Below are 22,637 nucleotides of genomic sequence, written 5' to 3' on the forward strand. Positions count from 1 at the left end.
TTCAAATTATAGTCTAAAAGAATGATACTGGCTTCTAATACTCAGATTCTAAGTCCTTCCCTTGTGCATCCTCAACTATTAATAAAGGTTGTAGAGATGGCCATCTCTCCTGAGTGACCTTTACAATCCTGTGTTTGCACAGATGCCAGACTTAAACCAAGCAAACACTGATACGTAGGAGGGACCATCAAAGTCCTTCCAGGACTAACAAGTACAAAGGAACAGATTCTCTTTATTGCTTCGGGAGCACATATTACATGTATGCATTTAGACAGCAAATTGCTTTAACAACAATTAAAAATATGCGGGGGATCTGTGTTTTACATTTTATAATGACTGGCAGACATAATAGTCTTAATTTTCAAATTGTTTGAAAGCTTGAAAAAGATCTTTATCTTTGCTTTTGAAAACAGAGTACTAGAAGCCAGGATTTCTGAAAAGGAGACTCTCTACTTGGTTAAAAATAAGTTTCACCTACATTTCCTTCCTTTGAAAATGAAGTAAAAGTAGTACCAGCAAACCGCAATCCCTTGAAATAATTTTTCTAATTAATTTGTTGTCAGGTTGGCATCATCTTTTGGGGATGCCTTGCTAATGTGTATGAATGGAACAATGACCTAAGTAACAGAGGGGAGCTTCCTAACTGTTTTTATCTAAATGTGCTTCTAGAGAGTGTGCTGTATGGAAGAATTAACTAATTACTCTGCCACCAACTGAAAGTGCTGTGAAAAGTCAACTAGCCAGTCTTCCTTTACTCTTCCCTGGCTTTTTATTTAATCCTGGCAATTATGACTTAGAAACAGGTAAATAATAGTGGTACTGTAAAGAAAAAGTATGTATTCTTGTTGCTTAGCAATTGCTTTCAACACGATGAAGATCAGCCTTTGATGGGAAATTGCATGCTTGAAAACATTGTTTACCACCTATATCAGTTATTCTAATAAAATATATTAAAGTATATTAAAACCTTCTGCAATCCTAGACACTTTGGTAAGCTAGGAAGCTTGTACGAAAACTCACCCCCAAGTATACTTAAACTTTTGAAAATGTCCTTAATTGTCCTTGTTCTTCCAAGTAGTTTCGTTTTCCTGCCAGTGCTACCAGGCCCTTTTCTTTAATCATCTCTTCTCCCTCCTCAACTCTTCCTTTGTATTACCGGCCCCTTTTCTGATGAGCTGAAATTACTTGTTACTCTCAGACTACTGATCCTATTGCACACAATAATCTATATTGATAGACAAATTATTGCATTACACTGTGTTACTGGGATGTTACAGAAGTTCAGGAAAGAGCAAGATGCCTGTTGACCATTTTTGTTTGTATATTAGGGGAACTTCAGTAAACTGGTCCTTGTACCTGGTAGTCTGTCCAGGTGTTCTGGTACCCTAGGTGTTATGTTTACCATTGCCTCCTGTTGCTGATGGTAACCTCAGCAAGTACAGCAAAATTCATTTTTCAGAATTACTGCCAAGTTTATTCTGATACCAAGCTTTCATGCCAGTTAGCTCAAGTCTCTTGAGATGTTCCTGTTCTCACCTCTTCTTGGCTTATCCTGGAGTAAAGCGGCATGTCTTGACAGAATTCCAATACTATAAAACGGTAGAGACTATATAGGCATTGGCTGCACGGTCCTCTGTGCATGCAACGTCAGAAGTTGGCAGCATGAAGGATGGTACCTGAAACGGAGAGAGAGCTGTTCTACAGCCTTTTTCAGGTAATTGTCAGCTCCCATTGCCACCAAGATCTGGAAGATATTTAACAGAAGAAGTACCCTGTGCTAGAGGTCAGCCTTCAAAATACTCTGAGGTTGTGTACCAAGCAACTAGTGTCCTAGACTTCAGCTTGGAGAAGCATCTGCATTCTGGCTACCCAAAGCAGTGGGTGGCACTTTCAGTTTTCATTCTTTATGCTTCTACAAGGGAGAGTAGAGGCTTGCTTCTCCCACAGTCTCCTTTTTCCATCTTATTAGCTTAGCCTGACTTGTGTTTCTTCCCTCCATCAACAGCCTTTGCACATCTTACCGCAGTACCTTCTACAGGCTGTGGGGCTGACATCTCGTTACTAATTTATGAATGTCCAAATAATGAGAAGCACTCCCTTAATGGACAGTGCTTCTGAAACATCTCTGAACTCAGGTAAGGAAAGTACACGCTCCCTACGTACTGAGGAGCATGCCGTTGTACAGCATGTTTTATTGCAGAGTGCTTTTAAAAAGTGAGTTTCCCTTTATTCTCCTTGCCGTTTTAATAGCTTTACGAAAAGGCGTGGAAATACTGTTTCACTAATATCAGATGTATTCTCACAACCCCCCACCCCCCAATATCCCATTTTGCTTCCTGGTGAGTTAGAAAGTTCATTTTTTCTGTTTGGAATTCTAGATTCTAAGCATTTGTGTGGATTTTTTATTTATCATTCAGCATAGCTCTCAAGCTTTCCTTTGTCTTTCACTGGCTGTCAGTACAGTTGAGATGTAGAGTAACAGATCACAGTCTAACACGTCATAATTCCTAAAGCATTAAATGTTTCTGTTCTGCTACTGCGTGAACCTCTCAGTATTAAATAACACTGCATTTCCAGTGTCCTTAGGCTAGGCTCAGGCAGATCTTTCTCTTTTTTTTGTTGTATTTTTGTTTTGTTTTTAAATAAAAGTGAATGGTGAATGGCATAGTAGCAGGTTAGGTGGAATGTCTGGTAACTCCTTTGTAGTCTCCTGCTATGGGGAAGCTCTCTATAGCAAGCCTTTTGCTTGAAGCTGAGGAAGGCACGCTAATGTTTTTGTAAAGTGTTTCGGGATAGATGAGTGAAAAGAACACTGGAATGGGTAGGGACTGGTGGGGATTTGTTGTGTAATTGATGCCTATACTGTGCAATCAACCTCTTGCATGCAGATCAGAGCACTTTCACCGTAGGCTGGCTCTCTACTCTTTCCTGTCTCCTTCTTTAAAAAGAATTATTGTATTTACATTTAAGGTCACCTACTTTTGACCAGTTAAAAAGATGCTTGCCACTCCCTGTAGTATTTATTATGTTCTTACTATCAGCATCAAATCTTGTCTTTAACTTCCTTGCCTGGATTTTTTTTTTTTTTTTTTTTTTAGCCTTGCATGTGTAGAAGTTGGTTTCGTGGTGTTTATGTCCAGAAAAAAATCCTGGGTTTTGTGTTTCTAAATACGTGTATTGCTTAAACTAATTTGAATTAATTTATATTGTCTTTCCAGGGAAGTGCCAGGTCCCCCATCCTTTGGTGTTTCCCCCTATTTTCTCTCCCTGTGCTAGCTTCTCCAATGTTGGTTGCTGGGTTGGGGCTGTGCAGTGGCTGGCAGTGATTTTGCCCTTTGACCATACGTAGATTCCAGGACAGCAAAGCATGCTGCTTTGGAAGTGTTCAGCTTCATCTGTGGAGCATGCATTCTTGCACGCTTTGTTCTTGCGGAATATTATTCCTTGCTTTGTTGGTTTGTTTTTTTTTTTTTTCCTACTAGACCTTTTCTTCCTGGCCCACCCTGAGCACTGCGCACATCTCCATCAGTGCCAATGCTGCTGCCGTCCCGGGGGTCGCACCGGGTGTGCCCGGGGTATGCTCGGCAATGCCCAGGAACAATGTCATGGTGTTAGACGGCTCGTTAAAATTTCATGAGAATCCGACACGCTCATCACACAAGACGGAGCCGAACAGAGTCCAGTTGTCAAAATAATACCGAGCCAATAAGCATGTCATGGGTGGAGCTACTGCAGTATGGGTAAAACTAATGCTGAATGAAGACCTTTTTATTAAACATACTGGGCCTGAATGAATCGGGTTACTTGGCTTGCGACAGACTAGGGAATTCCTTGATTTTATTAGTGCACACTGAAAAATCCAGTGTTTTTCTGTTAAGTCTGTGAAGCCAAAATGCTGTAGGAAAGGGATTGATCGGGAGCTGGCTGTTATGAATTTTTCATGAGCTGGTGTGCGGGGCTGAATGGCTCCGGCGCGCGTCGGTGTGTAGCTGGCAGGCAAGCCGCATCCACAGGGAGGCTGCTGACACAGAAACACTTTGGCGCATTTTCAGAGGGAGAGCTGGGCTGATAAAGGGTTTTCTGACAGCCCTGGCTTATCGTCCTTCGATTTATGCTGCTGTTGCTTCAGGCAGCCTTTCCATTTGGAGCCCAGCCTTGTGAATGAGCAGGGTAAGCTCTGCCGATTTATCAGCGTTTTTAATCTGCGGCGATGCCTGTGTGATGTGTTTTTGTTACGTTTTCTGAATGGTGAGAGCGCACATAACGTCTAAGCTATGACAGCAAAAGATTCTTCTAGGGAACTTGCTACTCCAGAGTCAGAGATTTACATAAGGACTTTCAAAGAACAAATGCATCTAGAGCTCGAGCTTCCCAAGCTGCCTGGGAACAGACCTACATCTCCAAAAATTTCTCCTCGCAGTTCACCGAGGAACTCTCCATGCTTTTTCAGAAAGTTGCTCGTGAATAAAAGCATCCGCCAGCGTCGTCGCTTTACGGTGGCACATACATGGTAAGATCTGCTGGGTATCAGTGCGGGTTTACAAAACTGTGTGTGTAGCTGTGGTTTTAACAGGGAAAAATGAGCTGAGATTCATTCACGGTACTCCCTGCAAGTGTTAAATGAATAGAGCAGAAGGCAGCCAAAGTATGTATAATGCAGTGCCTCCACAATTGTCATTCAGCTTCTGTTCTCTAGAATAAATCCAGCCCATTATTCATGTGTGCCATGGTTAATCTCTGTCGAACAAAGACAGCAGCCGGTAACTTTCCCAGGCGTTATGTTGTTGTAGGTAGACCACATAAATTCATTTCAGAACCTTCAAGACATGTTTTTTTTTCTTTGCCCCTGTCAGCTCCGACTGCAGATGACAGTACAGCGCAGACCGGGCGATTTGGGCAGGGTACTCGTGGAGTTAAATGCTGGAAAGGGCTTTAACTTCACTGTGAGGGGCTTTTAAACAGTTTTTGCTGGCTGCAAATATCCCTTCTTTCAGCCATTTTTTTCAAGGAAACTCAGGTTAAAAGAGTCTTTTTTTTCCCTCCCTTCAAATTACGAACCCCAAATAGTCAATTTGCATGCCATTACAGTTGCTCGTGAGCTGCCGCTGACTGTCAGTTATCCTGGTTAAACCATGCCATAAACAGTAATCAAAATATATAATTCAGGAAAATCTGTAAGAATCTCATTGGTTCCTTTTCTAAATTTACTCTATATGTGTCTTGTACAGTCCACCTTTTACATTCCAAAAGTCTCTATAAATATGCACTAGTTGACTGTGGGAATTAAACCAGAAAACTTTCAGTAACATGAATATTTTTAAAGCCTGCTTGCACATAGCCATATCTGTTACCTTACTATTCCATAGACTGAATCAGAGGAGAGAGGATGAGGCTATCCCATTTGTATCTGTATGGGCCAGTTGTTTTGGGGTATCTGAAATACCCATCCTTGTCTGCTACTTTTTAAAATAGAACATTATTTTAAAATGGTTTATTTGAGTAATGCCGAAATATTTCAAAGCTGTATTTACTTCTAAAGTGAATTACTAATTGCTTAGAGTAGATTAGTAGCTCTTACAGTTGTTCTGTGCTGTTAAACAGTAAGAAAAATAACAGAAAAAACTGTAAACTTTGATACCAGGGAATTGTACTGAGTAGAACTGGGATAACAGACTTTTAAAATGCATTTGGGGTGTAGCAGCATTCAGTTTGAATTAGAATTCTAGAATCATGCAGACTTTCTGCTTTTCTTTTTTTTTTTTTTTTTAATCCAAACAGTAATAACAGCCACCCAAACTGGTTACATGCTGTAACGGTTTCAGTATGTTCTTTAGCTTCCTCTAGCATTTTAATTGGTTGTGGTTAGTAGTGTTTAGGTTTATACACATTAATTCCCTTGAACATCTGTCATATCTCTCAGCATTGAAACAGTAGGGTGCTGCTCATCTTACCCCCACAAGCGTGTTTCAAGAAATGCGTGCTGTGGAAAGACGGTACTGCTGGGAATTAGTAGAGCAGAATGTGGTCAGACTCAACACAGGGTATCTGTATTGTTTGGTGGGGAAAAAAAAAACCCAACCAAACATATATATGTACACAGAGACGTTTGTAGATGTAACTAATAATCTCTACTTGAGTCAACTTGTAAAGGAGGTGGGATTACTTTAGGTTCATTTTTTAATGGAAAGATGGAAGGTTCTCATACTCTTTCAGTTTTTTAAAGTTTTTAATATCAGGTGGTTATGAACTGCACATAAGTGTTTTAACCTTAGATAAGGAGTAAACTATTGCAGAAACGAAGAAAATCACCCTTAGAAAGAAAGGTTTCAAGAATATTTGTGTGCGAGTATGTTTAACGCAGTCAAAACATATAGCAAATCCAGACATATTTTCAATTTGCTTTAGCGTGTTACAAAGCAGGAGGGAATTTAAACTATCTAAGTGTGATACAACATTTCATTAGAAAGTGTGTCCAGCTGTTGCATGTGTGTTGTAGACAGTGTACTTTCAGCTATGTAACTGAATTTGCTTACTAGTTGTAAATTTGTTGTGCAGTGTATGAAAAAATCATCACCTGTGCTAAGCAAAAATGCCACTTACGTAAGGTGTTCTTTTGTGTTGAGCTGGGAAGTAGTATCTGGGTAGCAAAGGAATTGCCTCAGGAGTAAATGTACAAGAAATATCAAGTGCACAGTAATACAAAGCAAGGACATTAATTCATACTGTTGGATATCATATAATCTATAACTTTCATAGCCTCATAAACAGTAAAATTCCTCAGTTTGGGGATTAGTGGTGTGGTAAATTATGATCTTTCATCACCTTTATAATCATTGCTAATGTTGTTACTTGACGAATCTTCTGTTCCCTCTTCTATGCCCCCTGTTTTCAGTTTTCTGTCTTCCCTTGCTCTTCTCCTTTCCTTTTTAACTAATTGCCTTTTCTAGGCATTTTCCTTCTTTTATAACAGAATACATTTCAACTTCTTTCTCCTGATTATGCTGATGAATTCTCTGTCATCACCAATCTTTTCCAATATACAGTCGTCAGATCTCATCTAAAAAGAATAAGAAAAAAAAGATTTTTCAGTTTTGTTTTTTTTTTAAAATCAGGCCACAACTCAAATGCTTCTGTACTCTGAATCTTTCTTTTCCTCAGGATCCAGTTCTGACGACAGTACATGACCAACATGTCACCACAGTTGCCTTCAGACATCTGTCAAGCTGATTCCTTCCTGCTCCAAACCCCTTAAACAGTTTGCCATGGCTGGTGTTGCTGTGTCCAGTCTTCAAATACCTCATTCATGTAAAATAACAGTACCAAAATTCTTAAGCCTTCAATCTTTTTCCTCCACCGGAATCCACAAGTCTCCTTCTTTTCTTGCATCTAGCGTTTTTGTCCTGGAGATCCTAAAAGCCTGTATCCTATTTCTTCCTTTCTGCTCATTCTCCTTGTATCAGATGCATTTTGGGGCTTTTGTGAGGAAAAGAGCAGGCAGTAGCTGACATGACTTGATACCTGCTAGTAGCCATCTAAATTTTGAACATGCAGTGCACCCTAGTTGCAGAGTTTCCTTTGCAGTCCACTGGAGAGAGCACAGCATCTCCAGAAGACAAGGAGACACACTTGGTCGACAGCGTTTTCTCGTGTGAGCCAGTGCTAACACAGAAACAGCACGTTCCTTCTCTGGTGCTCACGGTCTGTTCTCCCTCATTCTGGCCTTTAGCCTGAGGACTTTCAAAGTGATAGTTTTAAAAATAGTTTTTATTTTCTACAGGTCTGTCGTCTTATTTTTGTGAAGTAATACTGTTAATATCATTGGGATTACACCCAAAGCAAGGTCCTTCTCAGCAACGTCTTGGAAGATCCTGAATGTCTTCTAAAAGAAAGTAGATATTTTCTAAGTGCACTCTGCTGCTTATAATACAGTTTTATTTATCTTGCAATATTTATCTTCAAAATTATAAATAGTTCTTCAATAATATTTATACAACCTGAATCACTTATTCAGTTTCTTAATATGTAGACAGTCATTGGCTATGCTGTGTGATGAGCACTAGCTTTTAAATGAAGTGATTTTTGAAATTGATGTTTATTGTCTTTTCTTAACTAAGACTTTTGTGGTTTTTTTTTCAAATTAATTCACATTTAGCTTTCATCACTTTAGTGGTTTTAAGCCTGTTTTTTTTTCTTTATACCTGTTATCTAATTTATAAAGAAAATACAGGACAGAACAGAAATCGTATACTAGGAAATTTTGCTCTGGTTTTTCTTTTGGTTATCCTTCAATGCAATTGAAATACAGACATGTATTTGCTTTTTAAAATATAATGTAAAACGTAAATCATATGCTATCCTTAATTTTTTGAAAACATGATCTGTTTTCATTACACAATAATCTTCAGTGGTGGAATTTAGCAAGTTAAATAGTATGGCACAATCCAGTCAGAGGGGTAGCATTTGAGTTTTTTCCAAGCCTGGTGAATAACAACTGATCGGTTTAATTACTTGAAGCTGCAAAATGTGCTTATAGGCAAATGAAAGCTATCAAAAGATGTCACGTTTTGTTTTGTTTTCTGATTGTTGTGCTTCCAGAACCAAAAAAGAAAGACTTACCTGGTGGCAACCCACACTAGGAATAGTGCTTCAGAAAATTTGATTTTTGGAGACTGTCTATGTACTTGAAATTGCTGAGGATAACAGGCATTTGTAAGATCCATAAATTTCTCCAGTGGTTTGGTCATGTTATGGCGGTGTGTACAAGTTGAAGGACAGAACTCATGCAGTGGAGCGGAGCTCCTGCTGGGACCTTGTCCCAGTTGGCGTCCCTTTCAGCACCAGGCCTCACCACGTCCAACTGCGGTGAGGTGGCCTCTGCCCTGTGCTGGCACCCCATGCCCCAGGGCCCCTGATCTGAGATCTCTTGGCCAGCTTCATCCAACACTTGGGCTAGAGGAACTGACTTCTGCTTTTGAGGCAAAGCTAGGGTCTCTCACCATAGCCTGTCTCCCTGAAAGTACTGTATGATATGCTTTTGGACCTGTTTCAGCTTTGCTATATATATTTAGCAGGATGCATTTCCATAGTTCTAGCGTTGAGTAACACACTTGTCTTTACTTCGATGAGCTAATCTGTTTGTGTTTCTCACTGACTGTTGATGTGATTTCAACCTTTTTTTTTTTTTTTTTTTTTTTCATTTTAGAGAAATAGGATGATTCTTTTGCTTTCTGGAGTTTCTCTTTCAAACTGGGACTGGTATTGGACACACTGCGTTGCTCAGTTATCTACTGAAAGGCCTAGGAGAAACAAACTGTAGTGAGTAGGGAAAAGGATGGGGAAAAACCAGAAGGTTCCTCTCTTTCTGTCTGCTGAATATGTTCTCCCATCTGTCCTGAGGAGAGTCCCTGAGTGCTAGCAGCAAGTGGCAGGAAGGATTCCAAAGGACGTGAAGGTGAGGAGGAAAGAGCCTTTCAGACAACAGAAATAAGCATGCACAACAAACAGAGCCAGCTGTGTAATCTTTAGATACGTTCTGACTGTATATATTGCCTCTAAACCCTGTCTACAACCACGGAGGACAGAAAGGAGAAACTTCTTTCATCCCCCAACCGCTTATGTGGGAAAACACGGTGTTAAAATACTCATGAGCTGTTAAAGATTTAAGCAAAGTACAACAGATTATTATATTAATGATAATTTGATTTTGGTAGATTCAGCCATTTCTGTGAGAGAGGGAGAGAGAAAGAGAGTGGATCCCTTCTCAGAGAAATAAACACTATTTCTGGAATTTGTAATACCTTTAAGTTTTTAATGTTTACAGTGTGCTAATCTATGAGGAATATAGATTCAGAGAGGTATCATGACTTACAGTGGTGGCTGAGACCTGCCTAGAGAATCCATGACCTCCAACTCTCATACACAGGCTTAACTATTAAGTTAATGTTTTCTGTGCCAAAATAGTTTCTTAAGGAAGCTTTACCATTGAATTTAGCTTTGTTGAAAGCTATGTTGATGTGTGAAACTTGCCGTTGTGATAGCATCTACAGATTCATGCTGTATGTCTCCAGGAGGTACAGTTTGCTTCTTACGTGCTCGAGTTGGTTGCCAGGACAGACTGATAAACCATGAATGTGTCTGCCACATAATTTATGCAGTGTAGATTAGCTTCACTGCAGATCTATACACTCTCTGGTCCATCACTGTATTTTTTAAATTTTTTTCAGCTTTTTTGTTTCTGAATAACCACAGCTGGCTCTCCTCAATGTTCTCTGTGTTTTACTTGTATTACCTGGCGTTACCTTAGGAGAACATCACGTGGGTTCCACAATGGTGGCATGTTTCTGTGTCACATGTCATGAGTTTGGGGGTAGTTTGACAAGGTGGGTTTGTAGGTTCTTCTATAATGAACGTCATATGGGCATTCTGCAACAGTCAAAAAATTACTTCAGGTTAAGACATAGATGATGTTCTTGGCAGAGGTGAATTAAAGCAGTGCCACAGAAAATGCTCTGCTGATTCTGTGATGGGTGGATTTGCAAACATAGATTTGGAGAAGTAGAAAGAAGAGAACAGATTTGGGAAGCTACAATGTTGAAAATTACAGTTGCTCTCAATTTCCTGTTGGACTACCTGAATGGGTAAGATACACAAAATGTAAATGGGATGCTACAACTTTTTCCAGGTTTATGAATCAATAGGCAGCATTGCTTGACATGCATGAGTTCCTGTCTCAGCACAATATAAGGCTATAACTGATGATAATAGACATTCGTGTAATGTACTGAAATAGTGACACACAAGCATCATCATAGAATCATAGAATGGTTTGGGTTGGAAGGGACGTTAAAGGTCATCTCGTTCCAATCCCCCTGCCATGGGCAGGGACACCTTCCACTAGACCAGGTTGCTCCAAGCCCCATCCAACCTGGCCTTGGACACTTCCAGGGATGAGGCATCCGCAGCCTCTCTGGGCAACCTGTTCCAGTGCCTCACCACCCTCACAGTGAAGAGTTTCTTCCTTACGTCTAATCTAAATCTATCCTCTTTCAGTTTAAAGCCGTTACCCCTTGTCCTGTCACTACATGCCCTTGTAAAAAGTCCCGCTCCAGCTTTCTTGTAGGACCCCTTTAGGTGCTGGCAGGCTGCTCTGAGGTCTCCGCAGAGCCTTCTCTTCTCCAGGCTGAACAAGCCCAACTCTCTCAGCCTGTCCTCATAGCAGAGGCTCTCCAGCTCTCTGATCATCTTCGTGGCCCTCCTCTGGACTTGCTTGATCAGGTCCATGTCCTTCTGATGTTGGGGCCCCCAGAGCTGAGCGCAGTACTGCAGGTGGGGTCTCACCAGAGCAGAGTAGAGGGGGAGAATCCCCTCCCTCGACCTGCTGGTCACGCTTCTTTTGATGCAGCCCAGGATACGGTTGGCTTTCTGGGCTGCAGGCACACATTGCCGGGTCGTGTGGAGCTTCTCATCAACCAACACCCCCAAGTCCTTCTCCTCAGGGCTGCTCTCAATCCTCTCCTCGCCCAGCCTGTATTTGGGCTTGGGATTGCCCCGAGCCATGTGCAGGACCTTGCACTTGGCCTTCTTGAACTTCATGAGGTTTGCACAGGCCCACCTCTCAAGCTTGTCAAGGTCCCTCTGGATGGGCATGCCAAAGTAAAACAAGATGACTGGTGCAACAGCAGCTGATAGTGTTTTAGGCTAAAATATTGCCATACCTACACATAGAAAAATTATTAATATAAAATATGGTTTTATTTTCCAAGAAATACATGCATAGATTCAATCTCTTCTTTCAGATAAACCTCTACCACTGGGAAGCACTGGAAGAAAATATTAAGTTTTTAAGTTTCTCAAATTTTTTTGTTCTCTCAACACTATAAATAAGTATTGCTGAGGGACAGAGCAGATGTTAAATAATATACGAATAACACTCTGGAGAAACAGCAATATATTAGCTGATTTATTTTCTTCTTGCGGTAAAAAAACCCCCTAATTCTTTTGTGTTGGACAAAACACTTGATTAATCTACTAGTATCTCCTGATAAATATAGACCTTCCCTGTGGTGTGGTATGCTATAGTATCCTAACGTTTTCCACATCACCAGGATGGTGCACTTAAATAGGAATCAGGTTTGACCCAGATTGCCTTGAGTTTTAACTATTTCCAATAAAATGGATTGACAAAAATGTAAGAAGAACTTGGAGTAAGAAAGCTGACAAGAGTATGTAGATTCAAGTCAGCCATTAAATGAGATGAGGAGGGAGGAAAGACATGCAGATAGGAGGAGGGGGAAATTCTGAGGGACCAAAAATGTCCAGTTTGAGGTATTTTTTGACATTACAAACAACATCAGAGTAGGAAAAAGAACTGTTTCAAAACTTCCCGGTGGTGCAGACAGACTTCTGTTGCTTCAGAGATGGGGCCCTACCACGAATGGTAGAGTTGAGATGGATGGCCAGAGTGAGACAAGGGGGTTACAACTGCAGGGGCTGGACTGACCGACCCTGCTGCCAGACGGATCCACCAGCCTCTTTATCTCAGCAGCTTCCCTCTCTGCAGCAGCAGCCACCAGCTGGCTTTGCCGTCATAGGCAGAGAGCGCACTGGGGACATGGATGTTTTTTTGTTGTTGTTTTGGTGTTTTTTGTTGTTGTTGTTGCCATAATAATCTGCTACATTAGGAAGATGCCTACTTTGCTACTGTCTAGAACCTGTTTGGACTAGAAAAGGAGAGTTTTTATGGGTAGCATTAGATGCCTGCACTCACTAGAACTGAGTTAACCTTTATGTGTTCGATGTAACATTGTGTAAAGGCCTTCTGCCTTTTTTTCTAAGCCAGCAAGTTGCATTTTATCATGATAGAGCAATTTATTGCAGCTTTCTCCACAACAGATTTAAATGCTATGAAGGCAAAACATCTGCACAGCAGTTGATGGAATTAAATGGGAACCATTTTATCAATGTGCCCTGAATCAATCTGTACTCGTGGAGAGAGAGTTTTTGTTGCACTTCCAATAGCTCCATGTGTCCAGCATTATGTAGTTCAGTTATTGCTAGGAAGATGATTTTTCATTGTGCAGTTGTGTACAGTGTATGATGCATCGTGATGCAGACCTCGGAAAAGGAGTCTTATTCTGAATAAAAATGTACTGCAGGTCGATTATTACATATGCATATACTGAATAATTTCCATTTCATTGCATCTTTGTATTGGTACAGTAACTGCCTGGATTCCTGTTTCATTGATTTCCGACGTAGCTAGCTGTCTAGACATTGGCATGGAAAAGCAAGCACATCATACCATCTGAAAGCATGCCTCCTGAAAGGAAACATAAGGAGACATTAATCTCATTTTATCAGTAAAAGAAAACAGAAATCAATTGATTTTTCTCTCAGCTCAGGCACAGCTTTTACACTGATACAGGTTGACAAAGTGCAAGTACAACAAAAATGTTACAGAAATTACCTCCTTTTATGATATTAGCATATAGTTTTTACCATAATATCATAGTATTTACTGTATGCTCTTAAAATGTGCAGAACAGCTTGTAAATTAACAGTTGCTTGCTGGCTTTTCAGTATATGAAGAACCATATAAAGAGGTATCTGAAAATTAGAAACATTTTGTGCTGCTACTTTGTTTCAAAAAGCTTTAATGAACCCTGCTGACATTGTACATATGCAGGTAATAATTGCATAATGATGAACAACTTCATTAGGCTAGAGGGAAAGTTTTCTTTCATAATAATAATGCAAAATTAGCTCTTCTATTTTATTGGATTCATTATTACTAAGATAATTGGGGAGTCTGAGCCCAGAGCATTCTGGAGCTTGTGCCACAGAAATGAGGTCTAAGGGAACTTGGCCACGTTCAGAAGGCATTCAGTTCTTGTAGGTTGAAGGGTGTTCTCAAATCTCTGTTACTTAAAATGGTATACTAAGTCAAATTATGTATTACTGTTTAAAATTAATGTTTATCATAGACCTAATCATCCCATTATGACTGAAGTTCTGTTCGTCAGGTGCTATGTACTGCAGTGTTTCTCTTTTTTAAGCAGAGATGACAAGATGGGTGGGGGTGGGGGAGATTTGCCAAAATGAACAAGTTAAAAGCATCCTATCCGATATTGCTTAAGATAAGCTATCCTCTTGCTTATCTATTGATGATTCTATTTTGTATTTTTTCTGAGGGGGTTGGGGTAAGAATGAAAAACAATCAAATATGACATGTGGAAACTCAAGAAGAGGTTGACAAGGAACACAGAGCCAAGGCAAAGAGGAGAATGGAGAGGAAGAAGGGTTGGACAGGAGGAGCTGGACAGCACACTAATCCTGCAGGAACCAGTTTCCTGATGACTCTGCATCAATTCTAATTGACACAATCACTGTTTGTCACTAGCATGTCAGGCTGTCCTTAGGCAGTTACAGCTCTGAGAGCCAGCTGCTGGAATTAAAGACCAATGCCAGACCTGAGCCAGAATTCTTCTCAGCCTTCCAGATCTGACCATCACCTCTGAAACTCCCTTCGGATTCAGGCTTTGGAGGAAGTTTTGTCTGTTTCTCTCAAGTGAGGACCTGAGGTTAGTAACCTACACACTTAATTGCCTCCAGGGTCTTTGCATCTGCAAGCGGTTGTGAATACGCCATGAATACACTGCCAGCCTCAAGGTGGCTTGTAATGCAGCCATCTACTTTTCGGTTAGACTTCAGTGCCAGCTTCCAAATCTTTATTAAACCATCCTTAAGAGATTTGAATGCATGTCTCCTGAAGACTTGCAAACATATATGCGTACTATTACTGTTCAAATGTTGCAGAAAGGAACGTGGGGACTAATTTACCTAGCTAAGAAAGTAAAATCAAGTAAATCCAGGTCCTGATGCTATTCATACAACATTGTAAAACTACTGGGAAAATAAGCAATATTCACAGCGTGAGACACTTCTGCTCCTAGCCCTACCTTATCTTCAAAAACTAGAATTTTATCCTGAAAAATCAAGTTCCCATGAATTTTCATAGCAATAGCATTTGCTTTTAAGAGGCTTAGGTAGTGTACTCTGGCAGGAGTATTTGCTTAAGACATACAGGACCATGTTGTTGAGAGGTTATGCTGGAGAGCCTTACACAAGCATCTGCTTCTTGTGGCTCAGTGCTTTAGCTCTCCCCAGGCACTTAGTCCAGCATTTGAAGTTACTTCTCTGCCCAGTATTGTAGATGTATTTTATAATACTGGTGTTTTCCTATGAATATGCTAAAAGCACAGAGTAGGTAATATAATTTTTCTGAGTTCATAGAATCATCATAGAATCCTAGAATGGTTTGGGTTGGAAGGGACGTTAAAGGTCATCTCGTTCCAACCCCCCTGCCATGGGCAGGGACACCTTCCACTAGACCAGGTTGCTCCAAGCCCCATCCAACCTGGCCTTGGACACTTCCAGGGATGAGGCATCCGCAGCCTCTCTGGGCAACCTGTTCCAGTGCCTCACCACCCTCACAGTGAAGAATTTCTTCCTTACGTCTAATCTAAATCTATCCTCTTTCAGTTTAAAGCCATCACCCCTTGTCCTGTCGCTACATGCCCTTGTAAAAAGTCCCGCTCCAGCTTTCTTGTAGGACCCCTTTAGGTGCTGGCAGGCTGCTCTGAGGTCTCCGCAGAGCCTTCTCTTCTCCAGGCTGAACAAGCCCAACTCTCTCAGCCTGTCTTCATAGGAGAGGCTCTCCAGCTCTCTGATCATCTTCGTGGCCCTCCTCTGGACTTGCTTGATCAGGTCCATGTCCTTCTGATGTTGGGGCCCCCAGAGCTGAACGTAGTACTGCAGGTGGGGTCTCACCAGAGCAGAGTAGAGGGGGATAGATATCTCCATCTATATTGGCATGTCTTCTTGCACCTTCAGATAACCTTAGATTAGTAGATTTTACTCTTCTGGACGTACATGTTTCTATGGGATTTCCTTACCTCACAACCTGGAGTGTGTGCCTGTTTCCACCAAAGACTGTTCCTACTGCAGCTTTCACAGAAACAGAAATAGCAGCATAATGACCATCAATATGAGTAGACTGAGTTAGAGCAGTATTTCCTCTCGCAAAATCAAGCTGTTCTTATGCACCACAGATGGAGACACCTCTCTGCTGATGGGTAAATGGCACGGCACTCAGTGTGAGATTTGCATGGGTTTCTATTAATGGCTGAGTGATTGGGAGTCCCACTGTAGGATTTCATACACAAGTGTGTGATCAGCTGAGGATCTAATTCCTGTACATTAACATGTGAGTGCTCATTGAAGAGGTTCTCACCCCATTTGCCTTATTCCATCCTCTCTCAAGCAAGTTAGGTGGGTAGGAAATTTTTGTATATTTGTATAAAAAACAGATGACGCAGGTAATCCTAGGGAGGCTCATTTTCCATAAGTATTCAGTTATTACAATCATGAGCGCTCTCACACTGTATACAAGGGCTTGATTTCCTGAGGGCTGTTGCCATTATAGAGCTCCTAGCATCCTTATTGTGTATCCTTTATGGTATGCAGTGCCTAAGGGAGCAGTGTCTTTGCTGTGTCCCAGCCATCAGACCGGGCTGGGGCTACCTGGGCACTGTGCTTCTCCATCCATGCTGCCTTCCCCAGTTGCTACTACTGTGGCAACTTACTCTGCGATCATGTATTTGGCTCTGTCCTTATCCCAGTTGCCTGAGTTCTGTTTTTGTCAGGGAGGGATGTGGGATCACAGAGTATTGTGACTGGGAGACATGTGCTTTCCAGTTTGAAGCAGAGAGCTTTGACTTACCCCATTGCATAGGTGGGGCTGCAGTACTCCAGAGATAAACTGGGTTTGCTCGTGGTTATCAGATTAAGTGGATAGAGTTCTGTATTTAAGTATTTCTGAGTGGTTGGCTGAAGCAGGAAAGTTTTCAAAGCAAGTAGTAATTATACCCATCTCTTAACTATGATAACTATAAATTAATGATGGCAAGCTGCAGCCACCCTTAACTTTTGAGATCTGAGTATTAGTGTGTTTTCCAAAGCTTTCTCTTCCCCCTTAGGGAACGTGTCCTTTTAAATCTAGTCAAGGTCTGTATTGTCAGACTGGATCCCCTTAACAAACTATTCTGTTGAGCTGCTGGAGGTCAGAGGTAGAGCAAGGAAACAAATGGCTCTTGCGTTGTCCTTCCAGTATTTGTAGAGTGGCCGCCTCCAGCCGTTGTTGGGCTTGCTGCTTACTTTTCCACTGGTCTGCTGTTAGATTAAACCAATGTATACATTCAGTAAACATACTTATCAAGAGGTCACAGTGTATTCATAAATTATTACAGGGCAGCCCTTTTTATTTGATACTGAGCTCCTTCAGTTCCAGGTGAAATTGATGAAAGTTGCAAATGTTGCATGTTTCTGAATCATAGCCACTAAAGCATTATTTATTTTTGCTCTCAAAGACAGCTGGTAACAAATGATAAACCGTGTCCTTACCACAAAAATCCCCACACCTCAAACCCCCAGAAACCCCTTAAGAACTCTGTTGTAATTTAACTGATATTTGCAAGACAAATGTCCTTAGATACTGAGAAGAATGTAAGAGGAACAATCCTACTGTCTCAAGAGATCTCTTCACCATCACATTGGTAATGAGATGCAGGTGATTACACTGGTATTATGGCAAAGAAGGATCAAAAGAGAGAAGATGGTCCAGGATGAAGAAGGTAACACTGGAAGATGCACATTGAAAGAGAAGCTGGTGTAATGAGAAGCCCACACTTCTGCAAACGTGACCTTGAAATAGGCTTCTCTGGAGTACAGTATCTTGGCAATCTCTGTAAGTCTAGGACCTACAGTCAGCTGCTGCCTTTTCTTCTAGCTTACAGAAGTGTTAAGCTATCATCTCCATAGACATAAGGATGTTTTCTCACACTCTCTGCCTACAACAAAAACACCTCCTTAAGTCACCCAAGACCTAAGGCTTTGCCCTGTTTTCAAGAAGGGATTGATGAAAATCTGCACTACTGTACTTGAAACCTGCCTCCATAAGGAAAAAAAAAAATCTTTAAATGTCAGGCTTTGCTATTTTTACAGCATATCCCAGAAAGAAGATCTTGCATTGCTGTATGCATTCACAATTGTGATACACTGCATGCTTGCTGCAGACAATTATTACTGTTTATCTTGTACTTGTCAGTTGTTACCTTACAATGAAAAAAAATTTGTAACAAGCTGTAAATGCTTTCAATTGGTCAGCCTGTTGTGAACTGAACGCGAATCTTCTTCAACTGTGCTTGGAAAGCCTTGAAGTTTTTTTGAGAGTAGTCTTCCTGCTTTGGCTTGGAATTTCATTTACTCAAATTCTGTAAACTAGGACTCCACAGAAGACCAAGTAAAAAATGTCAGAACTCTGCTCTGTAGGATAGAAGTATTTTCTGATAGGTTGTTTTATTGTATTCAGAGTGTATTTGTATTGTTTAGGATTCACATAATATTAACCATGAACAATATTAGACAGCGTACTCCCTTTGTAGTGTACTCGCTCAAAATAGCCTCAAGGTGGACTTGAGAAATGGGTTTGGTTTTAATGGTTGGTTAAAATAATTTAGAATTAATTAAAAGGACTTAAATTGATGTTATTTTGCAAAGTGAAATTTGAAAAATATTACGAATTAAGATCATGGATCTATTCTGTAAGAATAGATGTGGAAGAAATTACAAATTCTCCCTGTGGCCCGAGATGACAATTGCATTTCTGTGTCAGAGTATTCCTGTCAATCCTAATCTAGATCACTCACTCGCTCACCATCACCTCTATCACTGGACTTCTCATTATTCAGACTCAAATATCAGATCTGGCTTTTTACTCAGTCTTTCTGTTATTTGCCTTATTCTCACTTGTTAGGTAAATCTCAAAAGAACAATAAAATTGAGAAACCGTGATCTTGCTCCTGTGCTGAAGGGATGGGAGATGAAGCAAATGAACGTGGCAGGAGATAGTCAGGCATAATATTGAGAGCTGTGTTATTGACTGTGTAAATAATAAGTATGGAAGCAAGCTTAGAAATATATAGGGCTGAAGTTTTAAAAACTCATTTAAAGCTGTGTGCATGACAATATAAGGCACATATTCACAGATCTTCAAATTATGCAATTTATTGATCATATTGGTCAAAATTTGCAAAACCAAGAGCGTAGCATTAAGTTTTGAAGTTGTCTCTGAGATAAGTGACTACACATTTGAAAATGCTGTCAACAAGAGAGCAACTCGCCCCCCAAGCTGGTGACAATTGGAGCAGTCAACCTGGAGGTTTAAGTCCCAGGCATTTAGTTGTTTGGTTGGGTTTTTTTAGTGATTCCCATCCAAACAAACACTGTATTTCATTGTTAAAAATCTAATTTCCAAGTTGTTAAAGATAAAATTGCTCTCATAAGAAATGTCTTGGTTCATTTCTGATTTCTCTTGTTAATGTGTTATGAAGTAAAGCGAAATAAATTAAAATTATTTCAAGACTTTAGGGAAAACATTTCCTATGTTATAAACACCACAGCTCTGTTCATTCAAATGTACTGGGGTGGAAACTGATTTCTTGGTGAAAGAGCAATTGCTTGTTGTAAATGAGTGGCAGCAGTCATTGTCAAATCCAAATTTTTTTCTTTGTAAACCGAATGGTCCTGGGTAGTAGTGATACAAACTTGAAATGGCATTGCCTGAGGCAAATAATACCCTGTCTAATGTATTTGATTTTGCAAAGATAACAAGCTGAGTTACATTTTTGCTTTCACTTATATTAATGGCTCAAGGAAAGGGAAGATAAGAAACTGAAACAGATTATTAAATCTGCCTTTTATTGTGGTATCACTTAAGGTAAAAGCTAGTGATGCCTTAAGGAATCTTTTGAAAAAAATGTAGTATTTGGTGCTATATAGAGAAAAATAGACTATATATTGTATTTTTGTTAGATTTATAGCAACTGGAGGTTTTGGTAGAGCATTTGGTTAAATACCTAATGAATAATTCGGGGTCACTAATTTATGAACCCTGTCATATACACTAAAAGCCAACTTTCAGGACCTTAGACAAAGAGAATAAATACCCAGCTTTTAGCTAAACAACGACCAAACTGGGAATTTAGTGCGGTGGGAGGGGATGCTGTGATAAGCCTATCAACCTTTGAAGGGCATCAGCTCCTGGCTAAGAGCGGGAATGATTTAATTCTGATAGATTTTTTTTTTTTTTTAATAGTCAATATTAAAATCTCTCACCAGAAGCAATAAGCCTATTATATTAATAAAACACTAAGTTATATGAGCAGAAGCATTTTGATATAAGCACACAGGTGGACTTCAGGACCTTCACATCTATACTCTGTAATTCTGTGAAATTATTTTGTTGAACCAAGTATCTGATGCATTTTTGATGCTGTACTTCTGCCAGGCGTGATATGGAACTGGAAAACAAAGGGGAGGATGTTTCCCTGATGAGCTTGCAGTCTTAATTAACAAGACTTAACAAAAACAATTACCACAGATAAAGGTTAAAAAAAGATAGGAGAGATAAAAGTAAATCTCAAATAGGGACCAGAATTAAAGCAGAGATGTTAGTGTTCAAGAATACTTTGCCTCCACTGAGAACAGCAGACAATAATACAAATGCTTTTCAGAGCTGCAAATGGCCTATTTTCATCCTGGATCTCTTGATCTGCATTTTGAGAAATTTAAATTTTGGATTTCAAAGCCAAATAAAGAATTTCAGACACTTATAGAACAGTGCATTGTAACATGTCACCTTTCCAAGTAGACACATTTTGAAGGCATTTGGGGTTTAAAGTAATACAGAAATCTCTAAAACCAGCAGTATGTTGCAATTGGAAATAACCTTTTATTTTTCATTTCAGTGTGACCCTAGTGTAGGCAAATATCTGATATTCCTCATTTGACATAAAGACCCTGGGCTGGGAATCCCATAGCTTGTAACAATTGAGTAGATATGCCTACTCTAAGGGAGAACTGTTCACAAAAGTTACAGGTGATTTTATCTGAGTGAAAAGAAATAGCAGTGATCACTTAAAGTTCAGAGCTGTTCAGTAACCTTCAGTTGGCCTTTTCTTGTGGCAGACATCTCCTTCAAGTAACTTTTTTGTTGATATGTGCTGGTACAGTTGTCATTTGGGGGTACAATTTCATTTATTTATTTGTTTATTTATAAGAGGCAATAGAGATGTGCTTTTTTTTATGGTGATCTCATCTTTCATAGGGCTTACTGAGTCTCTTAGGATCTAGGAACCAGGAAACTGTAACGGTGAGAATTTTGTGATGTTGAAAAATTGATCTCTGCAGCTGCTTGCAGCTGAAGTGAGTTTGGCTTTGTGCATTGAAGTTAAATTGATGTGATAACTGTCACTGGTTTTGTCACCAATAATTCTTGCCTTGCGCAGGATATTAAAAAGGGCAAATGAATTAAAACCAGAACTGCTACTGACTACACATTTTTATTTGACTTTCTTAATGTTAAATTAATTGTTGACAGAGGTTATTTAGGTAGATTGGTTTTGTGCTGTAGTTTAAATTAAGCCATTGTGGTATTACTTAACATGCAGAAAAGATCCTTCCAAATTTTGAAAAGGTTACTACTGTTAATCATTTCAGGAAGGCAATAAAATATTCTAGTAATGACTCAACTGAAAGGAATAACTAAGATTAAAAACTTCTTAGTGCTTAATAAGTGTGATATAAGGGGGCATACCAAAGAGGAACCTTTGCTGCAGTGTTCAGATGGAAGACTACTGGCTACGAGTGTTTGTAGCTATTTGTTAGTTTTGATTAATTCATGTTGTCAACCCTTGTGGCAAAGGTATTCAACTAAACATGTTGTATAGCTGAAGAATATAATTTGGGGGTGGTGGTGGTTTTGGGTTTTTTGGCTTACTGCCACAATTAAAAAATTGGAGATTCATCACGGGTTAGATTTTGGACTTGTCAAATTTCAGAGGTGTTTGCTGTAGTAGGTATTTGTGGATGAGTTGGATTCTGATGAGCTGCAGAGCTCCCAGTGACTTCACTTTGAGTAAAGTGAGAAACTTCTGCACATTGAGACTCTTCCTGTTTTCCGGCTGGGTACCCCAAACTGGAATCAAACTTTATGCATTTTTAATGTCTTTGTCAATAATATTGGTATGTCTTTTGTGCTACTAGAAATGGCATTCACTTTGGTAAGGTCTTGGTAAGGAGGACTCGGTACAGATCAAAAGAAGGTATGAGCACATATGAATAATAGGTACCTAATGCAACCATTCCTGTTCAAGAATTACTACAAATATATTTTCCATGATATAATTTCTTTATTGAAAAATTGGCACAGATCTCATAGGAATGAGATTCTATTTTTCATTTTAAGACTGTTTTATTTTTAATAATTTTTAGTCATCCTTTCAGGATCACAAAATTATTTTTGAAAATATTCCACTAACCTTCTCTACAGCTTGGTATTTATGTTAAATAGGATGTATAGATATAGCACAAATAAAAGAATTGAGAAACTATGAAGTAACTCAGCGTTATTTGTTTAGCCATGCCACTAATGAGGTCTTCCTTCCCCTCACCCCCAAAGTCTGGAACTAATGAAGAGTTCCTTTAGTTTACAGAATACATGAGCAGAATAAATATTGAAG

At 39.8% G+C, this 22,637-nt stretch overlaps 1 protein-coding gene across 3 annotated transcripts in view; it reads left to right on the top strand.

Annotated features, from left to right (window-relative positions):
* Positions 1 to 22,637, top strand: part of PDE4B (phosphodiesterase 4B) — a 221,099-nt gene that overhangs the window by 45,219 nt on the left and 153,243 nt on the right. Inside the window, exon 1 of one of the 3 annotated variants that reach the window (XM_052800449.1) lies at positions 4,049 to 4,510. The exons of 1 other annotated variant lie outside the window; for it this stretch is intronic. In XM_052800449.1, the coding sequence (XP_052656409.1) occupies positions 4,275 to 4,510 (236 nt within the window). In that variant the 5' untranslated portion in view covers positions 4,049 to 4,274. Of the gene's footprint in view, positions 1 to 4,048; positions 4,511 to 22,637 lie in introns of those variants that run through there. One more of the 3 variants, XM_052800445.1, reaches the window with a different exon arrangement.

Source organism: Harpia harpyja, chromosome 11, assembly GCF_026419915.1.
Source record: "Harpia harpyja isolate bHarHar1 chromosome 11, bHarHar1 primary haplotype, whole genome shotgun sequence".
NCBI classification, from domain to species: domain Eukaryota; kingdom Metazoa; phylum Chordata; class Aves; order Accipitriformes; family Accipitridae; genus Harpia; species Harpia harpyja.